Source organism: Prosopis cineraria, unplaced genomic scaffold, assembly GCF_029017545.1.
Source record: "Prosopis cineraria cultivar Desert tree isolate PC_DT_omini unplaced genomic scaffold, ASM2901754v1 PC6, whole genome shotgun sequence".
In the NCBI taxonomy this organism is placed as follows: Eukaryota; Viridiplantae; Streptophyta; class Magnoliopsida; order Fabales; family Fabaceae; genus Prosopis; species Prosopis cineraria.
The window spans coordinates 42,677,523-42,705,045 of NW_026555337.1; the positions used below are offsets into that span (position 1 = coordinate 42,677,523).

Consider the following 27,523-nt stretch of genomic DNA (forward strand, 5'->3'; position numbering starts at 1 on the left):
ATTGCCACTTGCATTGAAATTAATTGACATGCATTAATATAGGTTAAATACACTTTAGTTATTGAGTAATTATACTCATCTCTCTCTCTGCAATATCATAGAAGCTAGTTCATTAGGGTGGAACTAAGGAAATAGTCTAAGGCTTAGGATATCCATCCTAATTTATAGGCTCTTTTATTTTGGGTATTATGTGTATAATTTGTTATGATATTGCTAACTAGGAGATTTCATGTTTACTTACTTGCAGTATGTGATTGTAAGCTAAGTTGTGTATTTTACTCCCTAAGTTGTATATGTATTAATTGTGAAATTTACAAAAAGTCAAAATACTAGTATAAGTGAGAAATGAGCAAGATATGCGATTGCTGATGAATGATGATATGATTTATGAAATTGAGACTCCCCTTTTCATTTTTGTTATTAAGGAGTTTAGTATTGAAAATGTGATAGATATTATATATCATTGTGTTCAAATAACAACCAGCGTTCAATGTGCCATAATCAATCAATCATCATCTCAGCACATAACCATATACCATCACATCAAGCTCATTCACATATCTATTATTTCAAGAGACCATGTAACCATGCATATGACTTTCACAAAACATAGTAATTCATTTATAAGCTTGCATTGTTATTAATTATTTTAACACCAAAGTTCTTTAACATAAAATCTCATTAAAATCGTATCAATCATCAATTTTAAAACCCATATATACATTTTTTCATTACAAAATCATATGCCATATTATAGCCAATAAAAATTTATTTCATATATTCAAGAACATATTTACAAAATTCTACAATCAATCACGAGCAAATTCATAAAACTGGATTTCTCTCAGTTACCTTAAACGTTTGAGAGGTCAAATGTTTATCTTTCAAATATAACTTGCTTCTAAAGTTAGTATTGAGCTCAAACGGTGCACAAGACAATTAATCTATAATTAATCATGTTAATCACCATTAATATCATTACAAACGCGCTTCCAACTCTCAATTCCAATACTTTGACTATCTAGAATTCAAACCAATAATATTTGCTCATAACTATTATGCGTATTAGCTTCTTTTAGCTCTAACTAACTTCATTAAATTCATTAGACTCCATTAGTAGTTGCTAACCTCTCCCAACAACCACAATTAATGTCATTTTCGTCTATCATGATTAGCCCAAGATCAAGGATACTAAAAAAATTAAGCCTAGATTTAGATAACCTAAACAATTTTATTAACTTTATTTAAGTCAATAGGCTTGGACCCATAGTACTATAGGTTCAAAAATTACTTTCCCAAGGCAAAGCCTCGCTTAGAAATGGTGTAAAAAGAAAGAGGAGAGGCTAGTGAGGGCTTAGCTTAGTATAGGCAAGCTTGAATCACTCCAACAAACTCCAACCACTGAGCCCTAGCGGACCCAACCTTGAGCACCTTGTCCCTCTCTCTCAAACTCTAATTTTCTCCTTTGGTTTTTTTTCGACGCAAATGCATTCTTTATAAAAAATAAAAATTGACCATGCGTAGTGGATGGTATAGAGAGAGAAGCTTTAGTCTTCTCTCTTTTTTAGAGCTCATGTTGCCCAACTCTGCTTTAGACTCGATCCGAAGGCTCTAACCACAACCTAATAAATCCATTTAAATTTACTTAATTACTCTTATTAACTTCATTAATCTAGGAGTTAAATCTTAAGATGTTAATTGCTGAAGTTATTTATCATGTTATTTTTACTCAAATTTATTCCAAATGTTACTTTCATGTTAAAACGAGTTATTTATTTACCTACGTATTGTTGTTCATTTCCTTATAACTATTGTTCATTACTCTATAGGAGTTATTTATAAAGTTACTTTTACTTGATTTTATTTTAAGTGTTGCTTTTATATTATGACAATTTGTTCATTTGTCTACGTGTTGTTGCTCATTTCCCTATAAACTGTCATTCATTTGCTTACTAGAGTTGTTTATAATGTTACTTTCACTTGATTTTATTTCAAGTGTTACTTTCATGTTAAGATGAGTTGTTCATTTGCCTATGTATCATTGTTCATTTTTTAAGAACTGTTGTTCATTGATGTATTGAAGCTATTTATAATGTTACTTTTATTGTATTTTTTTTCCAAGTATTGTTTTCATATTAAAATAATTGTTCATTTGTATACGTACTGTTATTCATTTCTCAATGAATTATTGGTCATTGACTTACTACAATTGTTTATAATGTTACTTTCACTTAATTTTATTTCAAATGTTACTATCATGTTAAGAACACATTGTTCATTTGCCTATGTACTATTGTCCATTTTTTTTTATTAACTATTGTTTTATTTCAATAATTTAAACGATGATGATTAGCTTTATCATTTCCTTCAGCATTTTAGTTTCACTTCAATATCTTTGTACTAAAGTAAAGTTTTAAAATTTTTGAAATTCTCTTTTTTGTTAAGTATAATCAAGGGGTCTTAAATAACATTTTCTCAATTAGTTTTCTAAATAGATCCGGTGACTGATTAGCAAGGAGCCAAGTATCAAATATTTAATTTAATTAGAAAATGCATGTCAATTGTGGAGCCACATGAACATTCCAAACAACCAGCGGAGAGACATATTATATAACACGAACAAGAGAGGAGCACGTCAGCTAGATGGGGGTTTAAGCCAGGCGCGCCACAAAATCATCTGCAGCCAATCACAGATGGAGCCTGGATCTTCCCCTTCACTAACTGGGACCTACCTTTTGTGGTTTCAGTGGTGTGCGATAAACGGCCTACTTCTCCTACTTTCGTTTTCAGCAAGTCCTTCCCTCAAAAATCTTCCTGTTGCTGGTTTTCTTCACTCCCATAAAATAGAGAAAACGGTCAAGGAAAAAGAAACCCTTCCTTCCTCGCCTCAAATGCAACTCACGGTTCAAATTCAAGAGCCCTGATTTGTCTGCCAACGTATAAGCATCTTGTTGCCTCGCAATCTGCAATCGGAAAAAAAATATCTATCCCTAATGACTCGGTTCTTTTAAAGAGAGATTGGGTCTGAATTTCTAGAAGGAAAAGCAGCGATGGCTACGTCGACTAGCTTCTTGTGCAGTAGAACCCCGGCAAAATGGGCTTCAAAACGGTGTTTGCATTTCGTCGCAATGCCTCTAATGGGCCCTTTTCTTCACCTCGGTCCCTCAGTCTATTTACTCGTAATAATGCCTATACCTTGTGCAGCTCATCACCTTCATTTGGCTTCCAACAACCCATTCGAAACGTCCCAACGGCAGCAATAATGAAACTAAGCTTTCCAGTAACACCAAAAGCAGAAGACGACGTCGATTTAAAGCAAGTACGAAGCTGACTAGTGCTAACGAAAACTAAGAAGAATGGTTCTACCCAATATCCATCTAAATTCATCCTTGCCAGTGTTCCCGGCAGTGGACTTGAACCCCAGATAGAAGAACAGGAGGAGGTCCAAGGCATTGAGAGAGGGAGAGAAAGTAGCATTGAGGCACCGCTCAACGTGAGTGGTATCTACCAGAATGGAGACCCACTCGGGCGGAAGGATATGGAGCCGATTGAGTTCTTGGTTAGCCATGGTCAGGCTCAACAAGAACTCTGTGACACTATTTGTAATTTAAATGCCATCAGTACATCTACAGGTCTTCCCTTACTCCTGTCTCTTATTTAATTTCTACTATTTGAGGGCAACTGAGTCAGAATATTCAGGTCTTAGTTTTCTCCTGCAATTCGGTCTCTCCTTTTTATGTGCTTCAAAATACGTTAGTTTGAATTTTTGTTTTCTTATGCCTCCGTAAATAGGAAAATTCATGTCTATGCCTATTGGGATGTACCTTTCCAACTATACTTTGCCCTAGAGATGGATATAATTGAGTTTTCACATGCTTATGACACAAGGTTATGTTACAGGAAATTCCTTTATATAGTGGACTTGGTTTATGTTCGGTGAACTAATAACAAAACTGTTCGGAGATAGATTCAAATTTATTCCTATTTTCTGAATCTTTGCTAAGCTTGCCAATTTTTTATTAAAATGTAAGTCATCTTTACATGTAATTCAATGGACGTCTCTATGCTTCAATAATCAAATTCCTTAGCAAATATATTTGTTCGATTTCAATTGAATGGTATTACATTATTGATGCAACACATTCAAATATATTCTTAACAAGACTCAAAACAAATCGGTAAGTGGTGTTGTCACGTTTGATATCATAAACAGGATTGGGAGGAATGCATTTGGTTTTATTCAAGGTTGAAGGGAACCACCGGTTACCACCTACTACACTTTCACCTGGAGACATGGTTTGTGTGAGAACATGTGATAACAGGGGCACAGTCACAACCTCTTGCCTGCAAGGCTTTGTTAACAATCTTGGGGATGACGGCTGTAGTATCAGTGTTGCTTTAGAGTCACGCTATGGTGATCCCACATTCTCTAAACTCTTTGGGAAGAGTGTGCGTATTGACCGAATCCAAGGACTGGCCGATACTCTTACCTATGAGGTACTTGACATCTATCACATGAATTCTTGCGTACAGTAGAAAAGTTTTATTTGTACCATCTTCGGAGAAAACATTCTAGAGAACATTATCATAGGGTGACCCAAGTATTAAAAATTGTCAAGATGTAATTATGAAGTTTTGTACAGCAATATAAGTGTAGTAATAAGTATCCTAGTTTTTTTGTGCTAAGTTCAATGAATTAAAAACCATAATCAACTAATTCTTGGTGCCATATAAGTGTAGTATTTGGTCTGAAGGGTGCAGAAATTTTATTAACTTATCTGCTATCAAGGATCAATATGCACTTTCTTTGAGTCTCATCTAAAGTAAACTATAAAGCAGCAATTTCTTGTCTTGTTCATGATACATGATGTCATGAAGTGAGATAAGAGACCCTTGGAAATTGCCACATTGAGCACCAGTTTTCACCACTTTGACATGATTTGGTGCCTTGTGAAAGACCGTTTAGACACAGAAATTTAAGCTCTTAAATAAAGACACGAGGATGATGTAACTTAAAATTTCAACCCTAAACCCTAACATATTGCCCATGCAGAAGCCCTTAGATACTAGTGCTCTCTCTTACCACCTTGCCACACCTTCTATAAGTAGCCCTTTTTGGGGATGTCAGTCCAGCTTTGATCCTAATTGATGGTGTGGAAATCTTAGGAAAAAACTGTATTTTTCTCATTGATCTGAATAGAGTTACATCCAAATATATACACCAAGGCTAATCAATGCTAGTAAAGACTAATAATACTAATAAAAGCTATACAATCAGAATTCAATCACAAATGATGAAAAAATAAAGATATCCCCAAACTCCCACTCAAGTTGGGTCATAGATATTAATCATGTCCAACTTGCTTATGCATTCATCAACATCCTCTCTTGGAAGTCCCTTGGTAAGGGCATAATGCAGAAGGGGGGAAGGAGAAGGGAGAAGAGAATATAGAAAAGAGAGAAAGGGAGTAGAGATAATATAATGAGAAGAGAGAAATTCAAAGGAGAGGTAAGATAACAGTAATTTTTATTCAATCAAATGTGAATTTACAAAACAAATGAGCCAAGGCACTATTTATATTCCTCAACTTTAACCCTAGAATTAAATGTGAGAAAATTCTTGAAATCCTAAAGTTAAATAAAAAGATCATAATAATTCAAATATTATGGCAATTAAAACAAAATATTCCTAATTAATAAAATATCCTAATAAAATATCTTCAATCTTTCAATCTTCAATATCTTTAATTACTTATTTTTCTTTTTCTTCCAATAATTTCTCCTTTGCTTGAAGAACTCTCCTTTGGAGAGTAAAATTATGGATATGCTCTGGAAGTATGATGGAATCGAGAGATTCTAGGTCATTGCTATGTTTGGGATCCCCTTCCAGCAAATCAGATACCAATAAATGGCATTAAGTGAACAACAAATAATCTAAGCATGTAGAATCACAGAGTGCACATTTGGAAATCCTTTTCAATGAACGAGATAATATTAGAGGAGATCATGTGATTCAAGAAAAATTTGTTCTTTCAAAGTTGCAATAACCTTAGCACTATGTGGTGTAGCAGACCAATAAGGTAGAACAGGAGCAGGATCAAATTGCATACCATCATTAATAGTTTCAAAAGGAATAACCATCATGGTAGAATTTGTACATGCAATTGCTCTATATATTGTTGACTTCTGCTTGTTTTCAACATCACTTATCTTTGGAGTGGGTGGAGAATCTTTAGTACGGTTTGAAAAACTCCCTCGTGTCTAGATCGTCACATACTTCGATCTCAAAATCATTGATGTTATTACTTTCTAGTACCATTGATATGGGCAAAAGGTCTTTGTTGGGCGTATCATCCCCTTTAGAAGTCAAAATATTAAGGTTTTTGTGTGGTCTTAAGATACTATCAATAGGATTAGAAGTTTCTTCCTTGCTATATGAATTCTCTTTCTCAACATGAATATATGAAATCCAAGTTTGATTGGTCAACCAAATCATACCTATTTTGACATTGATGATGATTAACATAATCATAATGGCATAAATCAATATAATAATATTGACAATGATAATGATATTGACAATTATTAATACAATCATATTGACCATCAATATAATTATATCAGCGATTGAATAAGGTCATAACATCACGATTAAAGGTGTTTTTTTTTTTAATGATTGTAGGTAATGGAAGGTGAGTTTTTTTTTTCCTTTGACTGGGAGGCTCTAATATCCTATTTGAGAAAAGGTTCCTAAGTTGCCCTTACCTAAAAGGTGAAGGCCCTATCCAACAAGTATAACCCTTCAGGAACTCAAAAGTTCATTAGGGATCAAATATACTAAATAAGCAGCAATCTGAGTGAAGTCTTCACAGTGACCTCTGTGGGCCTGGAACCTTAGGGAAATTGATAGAAACTTCGACTAACCTAGGGTAGATTTTGACTTGTGTATAGGGCCAAACTATTTATAAGGTGGATTTTTTTTTGGGTTAAATCAAAGGAAAAATTGAATAAGTGAATGAAGGAAAGGAAAAATGGAATAAGAATTAAATAAAGGAAGGAAGGAAACAAAATATGAAAAATAAAATAATATAAAAAAGTAGGAAATATGGAAGAATGGCTTAAAGTGAAGGAAAGTGAAAACAAACAAGAATAATGGGAAAAAGGAATTAGGAAAAGAGACAAGTAGCAGGAGACCTATAATTCAAGATTGACTAGCTTTACCAAATAACTTAAGGAGCCTAAAGTTATAAACTTATTTTCCAAAGTGTTTCCGTATGATGATTTTTGGTACGAAGAAGGTATTTTAGAGTGGGTTTGGTAATAGAAGCAAAGTGAGAACTTTGATTCTGATGCCAATTGATGCAGAAGGGGGAAGAAGAAGGGAGAAGAGAATATAAAAAAGAGAAAGGGAGTAGGGATAACATAGCGAGAAGGGAGAAACTCAGAGGAGAAGCAAGATAAACAGTAATTCTTATTCAATTAAATATATATCTACAAAACAAATGTGCTAAGGAACAATTATAGACTTCAACCTTAACCCTAAAATTAAATGTGAGAAATTCTTGAAATCCTAAGATTAAATGAAAAGATCATAATGATTCAAATATTACAACAATTAAAACAAATATTCCTAATTAATAAAATATCATAATAAAATATCTTCAATCTTTCAATCTTCTCAAATCTTCAATCTTTAATTACTTACTTTTCTTTTTCTTTCCATCATTAATTGATGCAGAACGAGGAAGGAGAAAGGGGAAGAGAATATAAAAAAGAGATAAAGGGATCAATAGAGAGAATAGAGAGAAGAGAAAACTCAGAGGGGAGACAAGATAATAGTAATTCTTATTAATCAAATGTGCATTTACAAAACAAATGAGCTAAAGCACTATTTATAGGCTTCAACTATAACCTTAAAATTAAAAGCGAGAAATTTTCAAAATCCTAAAATTAAATGAAAAGATCATAATAATTCAAATATTACGACAATTAAAACAAAATATTCTCGATCTTTCAATCTTCTCAACTCTTCAATATCTTTAATTATTTCTTTTCTTTTTCTTCCTATCGGGGCATCAACAACTTGCTTTTTTGATGGAATGTATATAAGGCACACTACTCCACTTTTGATATTTTCCTTGATGAAATGTTTGTCCACTTTAACATGTTTTGTTCTATCATGTTGAACTGAATTATGAGATATACTTATGGCTGCCTTGCTGTCTTAATAAAGCTTAATAGGCAATTGCACGCCAATGCTTAGTTCTTTATGAAGCATTTGCAACCACAGGCCTTCACAAATTCCATGAGCAACAGCTCTAAACATAGTTTCTTTTCCACTCCTAGACACCACATTCTGTTTTTTTTACTCTTCCAGGTTACTAGGTTGCCCCAAATGAAAGTATGACACCTAGATGTAGATTTTTTTTTTTTGAAGAGCCTGCCCAATTGGGATCAATATTTATTTCAACATTAGGTTGTTTACCTCTTTTGAAAAATAATCCTTTCTTGGGCTACCTTTGAAGTACCTCAAAATTCGTACACAACTCGTAGGTGAATTTCCTTTGGTGAGTGCGTATGTTGACTTATGAAGCTCACAGAAAAGGCAATGTCTAGTCTTGTATGTAACAAGTATATCAATCTTCCACCACACTCTGATATCTTTCCTTGTCAACCAGTTGACCTTCCTCTTCCTCCTCCTCCCCCCTTTCTTTGTCATCTTGCTCTTCTTCTTTCTTCTTCTTTTTCACTCCAGTGGGAGTATCAATTGATTTGTAGCCAAGCATTCTAATTTCTATCAAGAGATCAAGAACATATTTCCTTTGTGAGATGCATATTCCTTTCTTTGACCTAGCTACTTCAATACCTAGAAAATAGCTCATTTGACTGAGATATTTTACTTCAAATTCAGAGGCTAGGACTTTCTTCAATCTCTTTATTTCCTCAATGTCATCTCTAGTTAGGACAATGTCATCTACATAGACAATTAGGAGGGCCTTTTTTCCTTCCCTATGTCTAATATAGAGTGTATGATCAGATTGCCCTACTGATAGTATTCCCTTTTTAGCACCTTTGAGAATCTATCAAGCCATGGTTGGGGTAATTGCTCCAGCCCATAAAGAAATTTCTTTAACTTATAAACCTTGCTGCTTTTGCCTTTGTTTTCAAACCTAGGAGGAAGGGTCCATATAAGCTTCTTTTGTTAATTACCATTGAGTAAAGCATTCTTGATGTCCAATTGATGAAATGGACAATCAAGATTTGCAACTAATGATAATAGAAACTTTGACAGTGTTAAGTTTTGCAACTAGTGCAAATGTCTCAGTGTAGTCGATATCATAGGTTTGAGTAAACCCTTTAGCAACAAAACAAGCTTTATATTTTTCCAAGAAGTCATTGGCATTATACTTTGGCATGAAAAGACCCACTTACATCCTACAAGTTTCTTTCCTAGTGGCAAATCAAAACTCTTCCTAAGTATTGTTCTTTTCTAGAGCTTTCATCGCTTCTATAATTGCCATCCTCCATTTTGGCATTTCAAGAGCTTTGTAGATGTTGTTAGGAAGCTTAATCTTGTCGAGGTTAGTGGTGAGTGCACGAAACAAAGCTGATAAAGCAATATATGAAGCAAAGTGTGGGATATGATGATGGGTACTAGAACGGGTAGGCTTTCTCAAGGCAATAGGTAAATCAAGATTAGATTGTCCACCAGCCTATTCAGAAATTGGCTAAGAAGGCTGAGGATTAGACTCTTCAGGAGCTATCATTTGTTCGGACTACCAACAAAGCTCATCCAAAATGACCATTCAACTCCATGTCATTCCATCCCATGCCATCCTCAAAACATAACCTTAAACAAAGGGGAGTTGTTTGTAGTTTCACTATTTTTTCAGTGGGTGTATGTTACCTTTTTATTGATCCAAAGCAAGTGCTCCAAAGTTGCTCTTTCAACGGAATATGTGAATCAACTTTTAGCTTTCAAAGATAGGGCAGGCACAATGACATAACTTTTTCACCATGAGCCAACTGTTATTATTAACAAATACTTTCAGTTTTGTCAACCAGTGATGCATTAAAGAGATTAACATAATTCCATAATTATATATCTGTGTTTTCTTGCTTTTCTTAATATTTTTATTTGTGAGTTGACTGTTTTTAACTGTATAGCAAATTTTTTTAGCTGCTTTTATGATTTTTTCAGCGCAACTGTGAAGCCTTAATGCGCTTCAGAAGAATGGTCTACGAAAGAAGAATCCTTCTATTGCTGTTGTGGCTACACTGTTTGGAGACAGGGAATAGGCTTTCTCAAGGCAATAGGTAAATCAAGATTAGATTGTCCACCAGCCTATTCAGAAATTGGCTAAGAAGGCTGAGGATAGACTCTTCAGGAGCTATCATTTGTTCGGACTACCAAACAAAGCTCATCCAAAATGACCATTCAACTCCATGTCATTCCATCCCATGCCATCCTCAAAACATAACCTTAAAACAAAGGGAGGTTGTTTGTAGTTTCGTTTCACTTTTTCAGTGGGGGTGTATGTTACCTTTTATTGATCCAAGCAAGTGCTCCAAAGTTGCTCTTTCAACGGAATATGTGAATCAACTTTTAGCTTTCAAAGATAGGGCAGGCACAATGACATAACTTTTTCAACCATGAGCCAACTGTTATTATTAACAAATACTTCAGTTTTGTCAACCAGTGATGCATTAAAGAGATTAACATATTCCATAATTATATATCTGTGTTTTCTTGCTTTTCTTAATATTTTTTTGTGAGTTGACTGTTTTTAACTGTATAGCAAATTTTTTTAGCGGCTTTTATGATTTTCTCAGCGCAACTGTGAAGCCTTAATGCTGCTTCAGAAGAATGTTCTACGAAAGAAGAATCCTTCTATTGCTGTTGTGGCTACACTGTTTGGAGACAGGGAAGATTTTGCTTGGCTTTGAGAAAAATCATATAGGTGATTGGGGTGAAGAAAACATAAACGGACTGTTAGGAAGTGAAAGCTTTGATAATTCCCAGCAAAGAGCAATAGCACTAGGTTGAATAAAAATAAAAATAGGCCTGTATTGGTTATCCAAGGGCCTCCTGGTACAGGGAAGACAGGTTTGCTCAAGCAACTTATAGCATATGCTGTTCAGCGAGGTGAAAGGGTTCTTGTAACAGCACCTACTAATGCAGCTATTGATAACATGGTGGAAAAGCTTTCAAATATTGGATTAAACATTGTGCGGGTTGGCAACCCTGCTCGTATATCAAAAACTGTGGGTTCAAAGTCTCTAGGAGAAATTGTAAATGCTAAGCTTGGAAGTTTTCGAGCTGAGTATGAAAGGAAGAAGTCAGATCTAAGGAGAGATCTTAGATATTGCTTAAAAGATGATTCATTAGCAGCTGGCATACGTCAACTTCTGAAACAGTTGGGAAGGTCACTGAAGAGGAAGGAAAAGGAAACTATGAACGAGGTGCTATCTAATGCTCAAGTTGTGCTTGCCACAAATACTGGTTCAGCTGATCCATTGATTCGAAAGCTAGATGCTTTTGACTTGGTTGTTATAGATGAAGCTGGACAGGCAATTGAACCTTCTTGCTGGATTCCCATATTGCAGGGAAAGCGTTGCATTCTTGCTGGTGATCAATGCCAACTTGCTCCAGTCATATTATCTAGAAAGGCTTTGGAAGGAGGTCTTGGAATATCATTACTGGAGAGGGCTACAACTTTGCATGAAGGGGTTCTCACCACAAGCTTAACAATACAATACCGTATGAATGATGCAATTGCTAGTTGGGCATCAAAGGAGATGTATGGTGGACTATTGAAGTCCTCTGAGAATGTCTTTTATCATCTTCTTGTGGACTCTCCTTTTGTCAAGGTATTACTCCCATAAACAACATTTCTGTTATCATAATTTCCTTCCCCTTATAAATATTTTATTGCAGTAAAACTATACTAAATTGCATTATTACTTGTCCTAACTAAAGCACTTAGACCTTCTAGTTTTCTGTATGCTTGTCCTTTGTTTCTTGAGATAATACTCAGAATTTCTTGTATCTCTTCTTTTGAGATTTTTTTTTTTTTTTACTTACAATCATCTTGGTAGACAATATTCTGTTCATAGTGAATTCAATGAACTCTTAGATCCAAGATTGTCATGCTTCAAATGGGAATGAAGTAAACATGCAAGTTGAGGGGGGGAGGAGAAAAATCTGCAAAGATTAATAATGGGAGTCATATTTCTATTTCATAATGGTATGACTGGGGTATAGGTACAGAGTGCCAATTGAATGGATATTTGCTAATGAGTCTTGCTAACAGTTTTTTAAGATAATGTTTTTCCACCCTTCATGCTAAAACTCACCCTGATCAACCATCAAGTTATGCTTGAGTACTACCTTTGCTTTTTAATCAGGATGCATGCACTGTGAGGATTTATCTTTGACAGTATTTATGCTTTACCTTCTCTGCTATTAATGGTTATTTTTATGAAAAGCTTACCACCCCCTTGCTGCAGCCTACATGGATAACACAGTGTCCTCTGTTGTTGCTCGATACAAGAATGCCATATGGAAGTCTGTCAATTGGTTGCGAAGAGCATCTAGACCCAGCTGGAACAGGTTCATTTTATAATGAAGGAGAAGCTGATATTGTTGTGCAGCATGTCTTTTCCTTAATTTGTGCTGGTAATTATATTGTTAATATGAAGTGCTGATTCTGTGTTTTTTAGTAGTAATATTTCAATTTTTTTCTGAAACATGAATTCTTTAAGGTTCAAATAATAAATGATTCCTACAATGCAACTTTGGCAACAGTAAAAGGGTGCTTTGTGGTTGATATAGATGTTCTGGGTCTTGTATCTGCTGAAACTATTAGGATGGTTAATACCCTGCTTAGTCCAAAGTAGTTCTTCAATAAATATCATGAATTCATGCCTTAATCTGGTATTATGCATATTCTAGAAAACCAAACTGAACTGGTCAGTTTAATTAGAAAACCAGTGAACCTGTTCCTGTCTGGGTTTTTAAAGTAAGAACCAGTGAGAAAAAAAACTGGTCAAGAAGTGGTAGAATTAGTCATAATTGGTAAACTGAAGGGGCTAATGGTCGAGCAGTTCAGCGGTAATTTCCCCCCTCATTAAAACGCACAACAAGCTCTAGATAAACCAGAACAAATAAGAAGAAAGGCATTTGAAAAGCAAGAGTGAGATCAATATTTAACTAGATAAGATACAAAACAACAACAACAACAACAACAAGCCTTTATCCCACTAGGTGGGGCGGCTACATGGATTGCAAGACGCCATTGTGCTCTATCATTTATCAAACTTTTAGGAATATTATTAATTAAGAGATCGCGTTCAACAACTTCCAAGGGTGTTCTCTTAGGCCTTCCTCTACCTCTCTTAATCGGACTCAAAGTTATATGTTCCACTCTTCTCACTGGTGTCTCCCTTGGTCTTTTTTGTACATGCCCAAACCATCTCAACCGATTTTCTACCATTTTTTCCTCAATAGGTGCCACCCTCACTTTTTCGCGTATGTGCTCATTTCGAATTTTATCTTTACGTGTATGTCCGCACATCCATCGTAACATTCTCATCTCTGCTACTCCAACTTTATGCTCTTGCTGTCCCGTTAGAGCCCAGCATTCACTACTATATAACATTACCGGTCTGATAGCAGTGCGATAAAACTTTCCTTTAAGTTTATTAGGCACCTTACGGTCACAAATAACTCCTTTAGCTTTTTTCCAATTAAACCACCCAACTTGAATTCTATGTGAAATATCTCCACTGATTTCGCCATCATTTTGAATAATGGCTCCCAAATATCTAAACTTTTCCACTTGAGATATAATTTGATCTCCCAATTTCACTTCCAAATTATTTTCGAATAGTCCTTTACCAAATTTACAATATAAATATTCTGTCTTACTTCTACTCAGACGAAAACCTTTCGACTCTAATGTCCTCCTCCATAACTCAAGTTTGCAATTAACCTCTTCTCTTGTTTCTGCTATAAGAACTATATCATCCGTGAAGAGCATACATTTCGGGATTTCCTCTTGAATATGTTCCGTCAAAACATTTAAAATCAAGTTGAACAAATAAGGACTCAGAGATGATCACTGATGTAGTCCAATCTTTATAGGAAAATCCTTTGTTTGATCACTAGGCGTTCTTATACTAGTTTTTAACCCCTCATACATATCTTGTATGGCTTTAATATAGGCAATCCGTACTCCCTTTTTTTCCAACGCTTTCCAAAGCACTTCTCTTGGTATACGGTCATAAGCTTTTTCCAAATCAATAAAAACCATGTGTAGATCTTTATCTTTACAACGATACTTTTCCATTAATCCCCTTAGTAGATAAATCGCCTCTGTAGTTGATCTACCTGGCATAAAACCAAATTGATTCTCAGAAATACTTGTCTCTAATCTCAACCTGTGCTCAATTACTTTCTCCCACAATTTCATTGTGTGGCTCATGAGTTTAATCCCTCTATAGTTAGTACAATTCTGAATATCTCCTTTATTTTTATAAATAGGAATTAATGTACTTCTCCACTCATCAGGCATTTTCTTGGACCGTAAAATCACATTAAATAACTTAGTTAACCATCTCACCCCTTCTTCACCAAAACATTTCCATGCTTCGATAGCTATACAATCAGGTCCGTTGGCTCTACCATTTGCCATTTTCTTAAGAGCTTCCTTTACCTCCTTATCACGTATTATTCGATAGAATGACAAATTTTGTTCTCCTTTACTAGTTATTAAATCCTCCAAATTACTAGATGAATCCTCTCCATCATTGAAAAGTTTAGAAAAATAAGTCTCCCATCTATTTTTAATTTCATCATCTGTAACTAAAATTCTTCCCTCTTCATCTTTAATACACTTTACCTGTTCTAGATCTCTTGATTTTCTTTCCCTACTCTTGGCAATCTTATAAATATTTTGCTCTCCTTCCTTCGTCACAAGGTTCTTATAAAATTCTTCAAAAGCTTTAGAACGAGCTTCACCCACAGCTCTCTTAGTTTCCGTCTTAGCCATACGGTACCTCTCCCAATTTTCCTCATTGTTACACAAATGTATGGCTTTAAAACAGTTCTTCTTATACTTGATTTTGTCCTGTACACTATTATTCCACCACCAAGACTCCTTATCTCTCGGACCAGAATCTTTCGATTCTCCCAAAACTACTTTTGCAACCTCCCGTATCTTTTTCGCCATATCCTCCCATATGATGTTAGCACTTCCCTTAGAATCTCAAATTCCTTTATCCAAAAGATTTCGCTTGAAAATATCTTGCTTCTCACCTTTTAATTGCCACCACCTAATCCTTGGTGTTACTACTTGTCGACGTTTTTGGATTTTACTCATAATACACACATCAAGGACTAGGACCCTATGTTGTGTCGTTACAGCATCTCCGGGGATCACCTTACAATTTTTACAAAGTTTTCTATCAGTGTTCCTAATTAAAAGAAAATCAATCTGTGACTTTGAGGCTCCACTTTTGAAAGTGATGAGATGCTCATCTCTCTTCTTGAAACAAGTGTTGGCAATCTTAAAATCATACGCCAATGAGAAATCAAGAAGAGTTTGTCTTTCATTGTTTAGCTCTCCAAAACCAAAACCACCATGTACCCTCGCATACTGATCAGCTTCCCTCCCGACATGCCCATTAAAGTCACCTCCAATAAAAATCTTTTCACTCTGTGGTATGTGTCGAATCAACCCCTCCAGATCCTCCCAAAATAATTCCTTAAGACTGGCTTCTGTCCCAACTTGCGGCGCATAAGCGCTAACAATATTAACAGTCTCACGTCCAATTATCATTTTTAAAGAAATAATTTTGTCTCCAATTTTGCTAACTTCTACAACGTTCTTCTTCCACTCCTTATCTATAATGATACCTACTCCATTGCGTGCACTTACTTTTCCTGTATACCAAAGTTTGAAACCTTGAATATCCTTAGCTTCTTCTCCACGCCATTTTGTTTCTTGCAAGCAAAGGATATTGATTTTCCTTTGAATTATAACCCCTACAACCTCTACAGATTTACAATTTAATGTCCCAACATTCCAAGTACCAAATCTAATTTTGCTCTTATGGACTAACTTCTTTAGCCGCGTGCGTCCAGAATGACGTGGTAGCCCTTGCTCATTTAACACTAAATTCGGGCGCCGATGCAGCGGCTCTAACTCACTTATCATTGTACTCGAGCTATGCAGCGCGTTACTTATGGGCAACAACCTAGCATTAACATTATAACGTCTATTGTCCATGTTCATGATAGATTCAACAAATTTTTACATTGGTTGTTGATGGCCTAACACAACCCTCCTCCTTTACCCGGGCTTGGGACCGGCTATAAACATAGGTGGAGTTATTTAACTAGATAAGATAAAAATAGTAAATTAAATAGCACTCTTACTCTCTGATAGAGCTGAAGAATTATAACAGATTTATTTATCATTTCCTATGGCTTATAGTATAATCTATGGGAAGGGACATGGTGTAATAAAGAAACAAAAGAATTATCTTACAGTGGATAAGAGAATTACCCAAAGGTTCCTAGCCACAGGGGAAAAGGCGGTGTAAGAATAGGGGTTAGGTGAAGCTAGGAGTATGTTCAGCCTTTTGTAACTTTTTGGGTCTTTAAATCTTTCCCTTTGCCTAGAGAGAAGTGTGTGGAGTATTTTGAATATTGAAAGTAGTGAGGGGAGTTCTGGGCTCTTGAATGCTAGGTTGGGGGTGGAGGAAGTCATTTTTCTTCATCATTTTATCTTTTGCTTAGTGTGTGTGACTTATATTTTGTGATTGTTGTTTGGTGGACTGCGTTTTGTGCTGTTTCTGTTTCAGTATGCTGTAATTTTCAGTTCCTTATTTTGCTTGCAATCCGACTTTGTTATTCAGTAATAGTAATTTTTAGTTGCCTTTTGTGCTATATTTTTTGGTTTATGCTTGTTTAAAGCTTATTAGAATTGAGAGTTCCATCACTCTTGTAATCAAATCTGTCCACAATATTGGGCTTGTTCCTTTTATACAGCCCACTAAGTTAATGGGCTGATTAGTGGTTTGATCTATTGTATTCCGCCAATATGGGCTGGCACAAATGGTCAAGGATCAGGAAAACTCCTGTCATTGTCATGGGCATGCATCCAAATCCCTTTGAAGCCATTCAAAGTCTCAATTGATAGGCATTTCTCCCAGGCTAGCCAAGTGGCTTGCAGTTATGACTGGGTTGAAACTGTGATATGGAAATATAAAGATATGGATAATAACTAACAGGTCATTAGTGACCGTTAGAGTGATAGGGTACGATAGGTTATAAATAAGACCCTCATGCATTTGTAATCAGTTGTTGATGGTCAATGAAGTGAATTCCGGTTTCTCTTGACTGTCTTCCCTTCTGTTTCTATCTTCTCTCCCTATTCTTCTTGTCTTTCTCCCTCTTCCCTCTCATTCTCTCTCTTTCCCATCTAAATTCCACATTAAACTGCTTGCAATCCTCTGGGTTGGGTTCAGCATGCCAATGGCATGTTGCCCAATAGTTTACCTTTGTTAAAAAAAGTTGAACAATGATAGAAGTATACTGTTTCCAATCCAGCAAGAACTCGAATAATTAGATTGTTTAAGGATATAGAGCTTCTAAAAGTTGGATTATTTGCAATGCCTTTTATCTTTGTATGATAATTTGCTTTCTTCATTCCTTCTTTCCAAGTTTGCTGCTACTCACTTCTAAATAAGATGGTGTATTGTTGGTGTGTGCTGCAAACAAGTCTTTGCAAGCATTCTAAAGCTCTTGAGAAGTGGTGGACTGAATCAGCTTAGATGTTGCTTCCGATGTCATGGTTTTTGATAACCAGCATTGTATGAGTTGATCTATTATGATCCAGTCCTTATAAGTTTGAATGCTCTTGACTTTAGTTCCTTCATAAGTGGCTTGTTGAAGACCAATTTTGGTTCTATTGATGAACCCATCAAACCTATTTCCTTTAATGATCAATAGAATTATAGACTACTCTAAATAAGATGTTCGTTTGCTCCAATTTGGCAAAAGCTGCCAAATGATCCCATTAACAAACCTCCTTGGCTGAAAACATCAATCAAACTAGTTGACATAATCATATAGTTACAATGCTCTGATGCCAACAAATTTCTTTAGGGGATTATGAATTCTAAATATTAGGCTCACTTAGCTATTATGTGCAATATTTACATTTTATATGGCTAGCTTTGTCTCCTAACTATAGAATATTGACATGTAGTGAGGAATATTACAAGATCAACTAACTAATGCAATATGGTAGATGCTCAAGTGGGATGAGGAGCCTTCTCTTAAAAGCTAACTATTAACGTGGGAGAATCAAACTGCTTCAATATTTTATTGAGCATTTCATACTATTCAATGTGAGACTTAAACATTGCATGCTACTTATGTTTCTATCAATTTGCCCTCCTTTGAGAGTTGACATCTTAGCATTTGCACTCTATGGCACTTCATTTGACTCGCCAATTAGAATGTTTTGGCAATTAGAACTCTCCATAAGTGACCCTTTTCAGAATTGTTAATCATTATCTTTGATATCAATTGATGGGTTCTTAAATTATGGGGAACCTTTTCCAAAAGTTAACTATTGAGATGTGAGAACCAACTCACTTAAATACTTCATTGAATCTCTCATATTACTCAACAGGAAACTTAGGCATCTCATTATTGATCTATCACTATACCGTATAGAACAAATACAAAGAATTGTGAGTCTTATCACATCAAGTTAAAAACTCTTGTAAGTGTTGAATCATGTATATTAATTATATGTATTTGTAAACATGAGGATTTAATAGGGTAGATCAGAATCGCATATTATTTATTTTGTTTTTTAGTTATTTCCTTCTTCCTTTATCCCTGAGTTTTCAGCCCCCAATTAAATGGCCAGATTGTATCACCTTGTATATATTTTCCCCTGAATGAGGCAAATAGTAGCATCGTAGAATTATTCCCTCTTTCTCCCACATGGTATCAGAGCTGGTGGGGGAGATTCATCGGACTTTGCAATTGAAACAAACATGGAAGATCCACTGCATCCAAAACAAGAGCACCATGCGTCATCTGAGAATGAAGGCTTGGCTGGTTCTCACATCATTTTTGCTCGTTTAGAGACTTCATCTGTTCTTATTATGCCTAGAAGACTCAATAGAGATAATTATTGTGAGTGGGCACAATCAATCAAGTTGGCTCTTGAAGGAAGAGGAAAACTAGGGTGCATCTTAGGCAAGACTTTTAAGCTAGATTCGAATGACATCAAAGCATTGAAAACATGGAGGATAGAAAATTCAATGGTCTTATCATGGTTGATCAATGCAATGGTTCAATTGCTAAAAAAAGTTCCATGACTACTCATGAGATATGGGAGGCAGCACGTGTAACTTATTCTTGTGGTGAAAATGCATCACAAGTCTTTGATATTAAATCAAAGATTTGGCAATCAAAGTTGGTGCCCCGACCTCTAAATGAGTACTATCCTGAGAAGGTTGCTCTTTGGGAAGAGTTATATTTAATCAATGAGAAAGAATGAAAGTGTCTTGAAGATGCCACTTGGCATTGTAAATGCATAGAGAAGGAACATTTATATGAGTTCCTTGCTTGCTTAGATACTGATCTTGATGATGTTCATGGCAAAATTCTAAGTATGGACCTATGCCCACAGTCCGTGAAGCTTTTGCCAAACACAAGATAACGTTGAAGGAGGATTCAATACTCTGCACCACTACTTCTGAATCTTCTACCCTTGCTGTTTGCTTTACATATCAAAAGAATAACAAGGGTAGACCATTTGGTGAGCATTGCAAGAAAATGTGACACACTAAAGACACCTGCTAGGACCTCCACGACAAACCACCAAACTAGAAACCGAAGAAGGGCAAAGGTTATGGTGCATTGCTGAAGCCTTAAAGAATGAGGAACCAAGTCCATCAAATTCTTTACACAAGGCGATTGGCTTAGTAAAATATTGGAGATGCTTACTACGCTACAGGCAATCAAAAACCTCATAACCAGCTTGTAGCTACTGTTGTTCAAAAGGTAATTTTCCTAAGGACTTGGCCATCATTAAAGGTGTGTTTATGAAATTGTTGGGTTGTTGATTCTGGTGCTTCAGATCATGTGATGGATGATATTACATTACTTACCTCTGACACTCCTTGTAAGGAAAAACTCATTGTAAAAATTGCTAATGCTACTGACTTCGTTGTTGCTGGTAATTGCAATATTAAGATCTCTGCCACTCTTACACTCTACTATGCACTTCATGTTCCAAATTTGAAGAGTATAAACTTACCTATCAAGCTCCACTCGGATAGCATGGTTGCCATCAACATCTTACACAACTCAGTTCAACATAATAGAACTAAACATGTTGAAATTGGTCGGTACTTCATGAGAGAGAAAATAGATTATGGTATAATTTGCTTTATCTATATCCCTTCCAAAGAACAAATGGCTAACATTCTTATGAAAGTACTAGATCAAGACAAGTTTGAGTACTTTGTTGGCAAGTTGGACATGATGAACATCTATGACCTGACTTGAGGGGAAGTGTGGAATGTGGGAATATTTGGTATTTATTGCAAATATTGTATAGTCTTTATTAGCATTGATTTCCCCTTGTTTATATATAGTCAGCTTGTACTTAGTATTCAGATGAATGAGAATTATTATTTTCTCTTAAATTTCACATGGTATTAGAGTGAAAGATTCAAAATCAACATTAAGGTTTCTCGTCATGGTTCCATGAGGTAGAGTGTTCTGTACCTTAAGGGAATTATGATCATGATGATTGAGACCTTATTGGCAATCACTGCCACCCTAGGAGTGTTCGGCAAGCATTGACGGGTGGAATCCCTGAAGCTCGCCATGGTTGATGGCGTGTGTGGCCCACATGTACCACCTCCAAATGTAGCTCAAGAACTGATTAGGTGGCACGTGGGGGTGTGTCCCATCTTTGTTTAGGCTGCTGCTCATCTCTTCGATGACAAAACAGGATTTCTAGTGAGATCCCATAGATTTCTACAATTGGGTAACCTTTTTTTGAATTTTTGTTGTCTCTACAGTTCATTTAGGCCTCTGTTCAAAGAATTTTGGAGTACTGGTTTGATGGGTCTGCTAGTTCCTTTCTTATGTACGGGTTTCATCTTATGGGAAGCCTTAGGAATGGTTATTTGGACCCTTATAGGTACTGTGATGACAGTGACCAAATATAGGTCTCCAGTATCAATGAAACAATATGGGTCTAAAGTGTCTGTGGCCAAAAGAGGAACATTTCTTCAAGCTTTAAAGACATCACGCAACACCATAGTCTAGATTGTTGATTCAAGGGCCTCTGATCATATAACATGTTGTCATGAGTTGTTTACCACTTATACCCCATATGTTAGGGAATATGAAAGTCAAGATTGTAGATGGTTCATTACACCTATAGCAAGAAAATGGAGTATTTGAATTTCAGATTCCATAGTGTTAGAATCTATACTCCATGTGCCTAAGCTTGATTGCAATTTACTTTCCATCAGTCAACTGACTAAGCAATCAAATTGTTATGTTAAGTTTCTCCCATCCTATTGTGTATTTCAGGACCTATCATTTAGCGCGACAATCAAAAGTGCCAATGAGTATGGAGGGCTCTACCATTTCAGAGTCTCTACTTGAGTGGGTAAGTAACTGATTGTTGGTAACTCTGCATCTATCTCTAAAGTTAATGCTTTTATTGTTGGTCACCTTAATTTTCATTATCTTAAACAATTGTTTCCAACCCTCTGCCCAAACTTGAATATTAATGACATTCATTGTGAAGTGTGTGAACTTGCCAAACACCACAGGACTTCCTTTACTCGAGCCACATACAAACCAATCAAACCTTTTACAACTATTCATAGAAATTTGTGGGGACCTTCTCGTACTCCCAACCATACTAAAACATGGTTTATTTCCTTCATTGATGACCATACTTGTGTTTGTTGGGTCTATCTTTTAAGAAACAAGTCGGAGGCTGCATCCACTTTCATCAATTTCTTCAACATGATTAAAACCCAGTTCAACACCACAATCCAAGTCTTACAGACCGATAATGGCATTGATTATTTTAACCAATCTTTGAGTACTTTCCTCCAAATACACGATATTATCCATACTAGCTCTTGTGCCCGTACACCCCAACAAAATGGGGTTGCAGAAATAAAAACTCATCATATACTTGATATTGCTAGAGCACTTATGTTTACTTGTAATGTGTCTAAATTTTATTAGGGGGATGTCATTTTGACTGCAACCTATCTCATCAATTGTATGCCCAGTCAGATTTTATCCTTTAAAACTCCTCTCCACAAGTTGCAAAATATTTTCTCCACATCTCATATTGAAACCAATTTTCCACTTCATGTGTTTGGTTGCACAGCCTTTGTCCATAACCACTGGAGCACCAAACTTGAACCCCGAGCCATCAAATGCATATTTCTTGGCTATTCTCCGATTCAAAAAGGATACAAATGCTTTGACCTTGTCACAACGCATATTTGTCAACCTTGATGTCACCTTTCATGAGGCTACTCCATTCTATCCCAATTCTTCAATTCAGGGGGAGAGCATAGGTGAATTTTAGACTTGGGAATGAGAATCTAACAAAGAACTCGTGCTTCTTGAGCCATGGTTTGCACCAGCTGAACCTAAGGCATTACCTTCATCTACCCTTCCAACATTCCTTTCAGTACCATCTCCTCTTATGCAACATTTTGAGGAGCACAGGCAATTAGGAGGAGATGCAGAAAGACCACAAAAGGGAGGAGAACTCTTGGTTTACACTAAAAAATGAAATCAAAAGACAGTGAGCAACTTGTACTTGAAGCACCAAGAAAATCGACACTGGAGGTAGCTCTTGAAGCAAAAACTCATGGTGACTTAGAATTTTGGGCAACTCTTGAAACCTTAACATTGAATGGTACAAAGCAAGTAAGTGAATCTACTGATCTTCCTATTGCTTTGAGGAAGCAACCTCACCTGTGTACTTTCCCTTTGATAGAGAGGTTTGTTTCATACAATACACTCTCTCCATAATATTAGACATTTGTTACTAATCTTGATAAAGTGAAGGTACCTGAGACTATACAGGAAGCTCTAAGTATCCTTGAATGGCGAAGTGCTATTATGGAAGAAATGAGGGCTTTAGAAAAGAATAAGACATGGGAACTTGTTCAGTTATCAAAAAGAAAGAAAACAGTGAGTTGTAAGTGGGTGTTCACCCCAAAATACAAGGCAGATGGAACCCTTAACAAGTTGAAATCACGCTTAGTGGCAAGGGGGTTTACCTAGACATATGGCTTGAACTATGAAGAAACATTTTCTTTGCTGGCAAAATTGAACACTATCAAAGTCTTTTATCTGTAGCAGCTAATCTTGAGTGGCCTTTTCACCAACTTGACATCAAAAATGTTTTTTTGAATGGAGAGTTGAAGGAAGAAATCTATATGACTCTACCTCCTGGGTTTGATAAAAGCAGGGCGAATCAAGTTTGTAAATTGAAAAAGTCTATATATGTCTTGAAACAGTCACTAAGAGCTTGGTTTGACAGGTTCTCTAGAGTCCTAAAGTTCAAAGGTTGCAAGCAAGCTCTGTCGGATCATACAATGTTTGTTAAGTTCGAGAAAAGCAAGAAATGTATCGTTATTGTACATGTTGATGACATAATACTCACCGAAGATCACCTTAAGGAGATAGAAAGAGTAAAGGCTACCTTTGGCAAGGAATTTGAAGTCAAAGATCTCAGGAAGTTAAAATACTTTCTTCGGATTAAAGTTGCCAAATCAAGGAGAGGAATCTATGTTTCTCAAAGAAAATATATACTCGATCTTCTTACTAAGACAGGTATGTTGGGTTGTAGACCTGTTGAAACTCTTATTGAGGTCAAGAAATCGATGAAGAAACCCAAGCACAAGAATGGAAAAGAGAAAGACTCTGAGGAGGAAGAAAACTCAGATGAGGAGTATGAAGAAGAGAAGGAAGAAGCTACTGACAAGGAGAGATATCAAAAACTTGTTGGAAAACTTATATATCTTTCCCATACAAGGCCAGATATAGCATTTGCTATCAGTGTAGCAAGTTAATAAATGAGTTGCCCAATGAAGAGTCATATGGAAGCAGTCTACAGGATTTTCAGATATCTAAAAGGTACTCTTGGTAAAGGGATGTTCTTTAGAAAATATGAGCAAAGATCTATAGAAGTTTACATTGATGCAAGTTAGGGTGAAACTTATAAAGATGAAAGGTTAATCTCTGGCTATTGTTCATTTGTGTGGGGAATCTAGTCACATGGAGAAGCTAGAAGCAAAGAGTTATTTCAAGAAGCAGTGTTGAATCTGAGTTGAGAGCTTTACTCAAGGAATAATAGAGGAATTGTGGCTGGTATGAGTCTTGAATGAAATATAGGTTGAAGCAAGTTCACCATTGAAGCTCTACTGTGATAATAAAGCTGCCATAAGCATGGCTTTAAATCCAGTACAACATGACAGGTTGAAACATGTGGAGATAGACTGCCACTTCATTAGAGAAAAAGTGGAAGGAGGAATTATATGTTTGACATATTTGCCTACAAAGTTGCAAGCAGCCGATGTTTTGACTAAAGGGTTGCTTGGCCCTACATTTGAGAATTGTATGAGTAAGTTGGACATGATTAGCATTTATGAGCCAACTTGAGGGGGAGTATGGGAATATTTGGTATTTATTGTAAATATTGTACAGTCATTATTAGGCTTCATTAGAATTTATTAGTATTGATTTTCCCTTATATATATAATCAGCTTGTACTTAGTATTCAAATAAATGAGAACTATTATTTTCTCCCAAATTTCACATGGAATCATATATATTAATTATAGATATTTGTAACTATTAGGATTTAATAGGGTAGATCAAAATCACATATTATTTGATCTGTTTTTTGGTTATTTCCTTTTTCCTATATATTTGATTTTTTGGCCCCCAATAAAATGGCCAGATTGTATCACCTTGTATATTTTTTCACCTGCATGGGACGAATAATAGCATTGCAGGATTATGCCCTCTTTTTTTTTTTTTGGAATGGAAACTGAAATTCATAAGCAGTCAACAAATAGGACAATACAAAAAACAAATACAAGACCAAAGAGAGTCAACACAATCATCATACGCCTCCTAATGTAATATTAGGTGGGGGATGATCAAAGAAACAAAATGAACTCTCCATAAAATGAGCTTTACTAGTAAGGAAATGGGCGTGACTAATGACATCTCTAAAAACAAAATTAATAGAAATAGACCATTCTCTATGAATGAAATTACAAGCATTTTGAATGATGTCCCTATAAGGGTGTTCCTCATGGTATCCTCTTGTGAGGAGGTTGATTGCTTCCACGCTATCCGAGTATACTTCAACATTTCTCAACCCCTTAATCCAACAGAGATTAAGACCTTCAGAAATGGTGGATGGATAGTTCCCAAGCTTAGAATTAAAGCCCATAACCCTAACTCCTTTGTCATCTGAGGTACATCCTCCACAGGTTGCTACTTCATTTAGACAAGAGCCATCAATGTCAAGTCTTATAGCTCCTTGTGAAGGTGGGTGCCAAGACTCAGTGCCACTAGATGTAGAACGACCTATTTTGAGTTTTCCCAGCCATATAGAATCAGTTGAGGCTTTCAGCAGACATTTCTTAGGGTCAGGTTGGACAATTTGTCTTTGGTCATCAAGGACATTTTTACATTGTGTAACCCAAAGTTCCCAGCACATGTAAGTGAAGACTAATGGCCATGAGAGTGCGGATTATGCCCTCTGTCTCACAGCTAGGATGCTGTTTATACATCTACAAGATCTGCGTCGTAATTATCATTGTTAGGTCACATCTTGGTAGCCAGTACCCTTTGTTGTAGCTTTTAGCCTTATTTCAATTATTATCAATCTAGATTTGTTTTATAACGCTTCCTGTTAAATATGGTTCAGAGCTAGTATACCTTCTGCAGTTAAGGTCTGTAAGTTAAATTTTGTGCCCCAAATATCATAAAGGAATAAAATTCTGAATTTCAAAATTTTAATTTTACCTGCAGCATACTCTTCTTAAGAAGTATTTCTTATTAATTGAATCTAAAATACAGGTGTCAACCCAACAGCTATTATGGTGCAATCTCCTTATGTTGCTCAAGTACAACTTTTGAGGGACATGCTGGATGAGCTGCCAGAGGCTGCTGGTACTGAGGTTGCAACAATTGATAGCTTTCAAGGACGGGAAGCAGATGCAGTAATTATATCCATGGTATGCAACATGTTATTTCCCTCTTTTTACATCCTTGCCAGCTCGTCATGATTTTTTACGGCTGGAGCCTCTCTTTCTCTTCTTGTCCATCTTCAACCCTTTAGTCTCATAACATCAGGCCCATCATTTAGTTAATGAAGACAAAGATAGTATAGGATGCCCAAGTCGCATTGAGTAATATAGGATATCTTATGGGATATTCAAGTTGGTTGGTTCTCCCACCTCACCTAAAGTGCCTATCCATTGGTGGCTGGTAGTTGTGGAAAGGGTTACCTGCAGACAGTCATGACTAATGAAGAAGTCGAGTGAAGAGTTATGGGGTTTAGTCCTTGGAACATGGGCTTTCTAAAATGGGCCTTGAAAGCAAACCAAGGGAAATTATTATCTTTTTGGTTGATTTTAACTGGACTTAAAATATCTATCTAAGAAACGATGAGGATTGGTCAATGGGCTAAGTTGGAACAGGCTTTGATTGATGAGGATAAGAAATGATGTTATAACTAGCATTTATGTTTATATACGAATTAATGTTTTTCTTCTCGCTATAGGTACGTTCAAATGCTTTAGGTGCTGTTGGATTCCTAGGTGATAGCAGAAGAATCAATGTTGCCATCACGAGGGCACGCAAACATGTAGCAGTGGTATGTGACAGCTCCACAGTTTGCCATAATACCTTCTTAGCAAGACTTCTACGTCACATCCGGCATTTCGGTAGGGTGAAACATGCAGAACCCGGTCGTTCTGGAGGTTCCGGGCTGGGCATGAATCCAATGTTACCCTCCGTTAATTAGTGTTCCGATTTCTGACGCTGCTACTGCGTGCTGATGCTTCGTGATTGTTTCTGATGTTGCTTTCGATATCAGTATTGATCATGCATTGTTTGGCCTTTCATCGGTCAGCGTAGAATGTAAAGTATGGCAATTATGAACTCAATTGAAATTCATATAAATTAAATCATTTTATCAACTGCCTTCTGCAAACATCAGGGGGAGTTGCGCTGAAACAACGTGTTAATTAGACTGTACCTCATGATTTAAGGTGAACTGTACTATTCATAACATATAAAATAGATCTTCAGTAATATTGTATATGATATATTGTTAATCATAGGGACTTCAAATATGAAAACGACGAACTAGGACGTGAATGGCAAGTTTTCATTTTGGCGCACACGTTT

The 27,523-nt window shown here is 36.1% G+C and overlaps 1 protein-coding gene across 1 annotated transcript; it reads left to right on the plus strand.

Moving 5' to 3' along the window:
* Nucleotides 1-3,050: 3,050 nt before the first annotated feature.
* LOC129314193 (uncharacterized) lies at nucleotides 3,051-27,436 on the plus strand. The gene is given in 10 exon segments (XM_054957556.1): nucleotides 3,051-3,109; nucleotides 3,205-3,315; nucleotides 3,397-3,632; nucleotides 4,214-4,497; nucleotides 10,834-10,944; nucleotides 10,946-11,044; nucleotides 11,047-11,871; nucleotides 12,511-12,679; nucleotides 26,189-26,346; nucleotides 26,895-27,436. Coding segments are annotated over 10 exon segments (2,295 nt in total). The 3' UTR covers nucleotides 27,138-27,436.
* The last annotated feature ends 87 nt before the right edge of the window (nucleotides 27,437-27,523 follow it).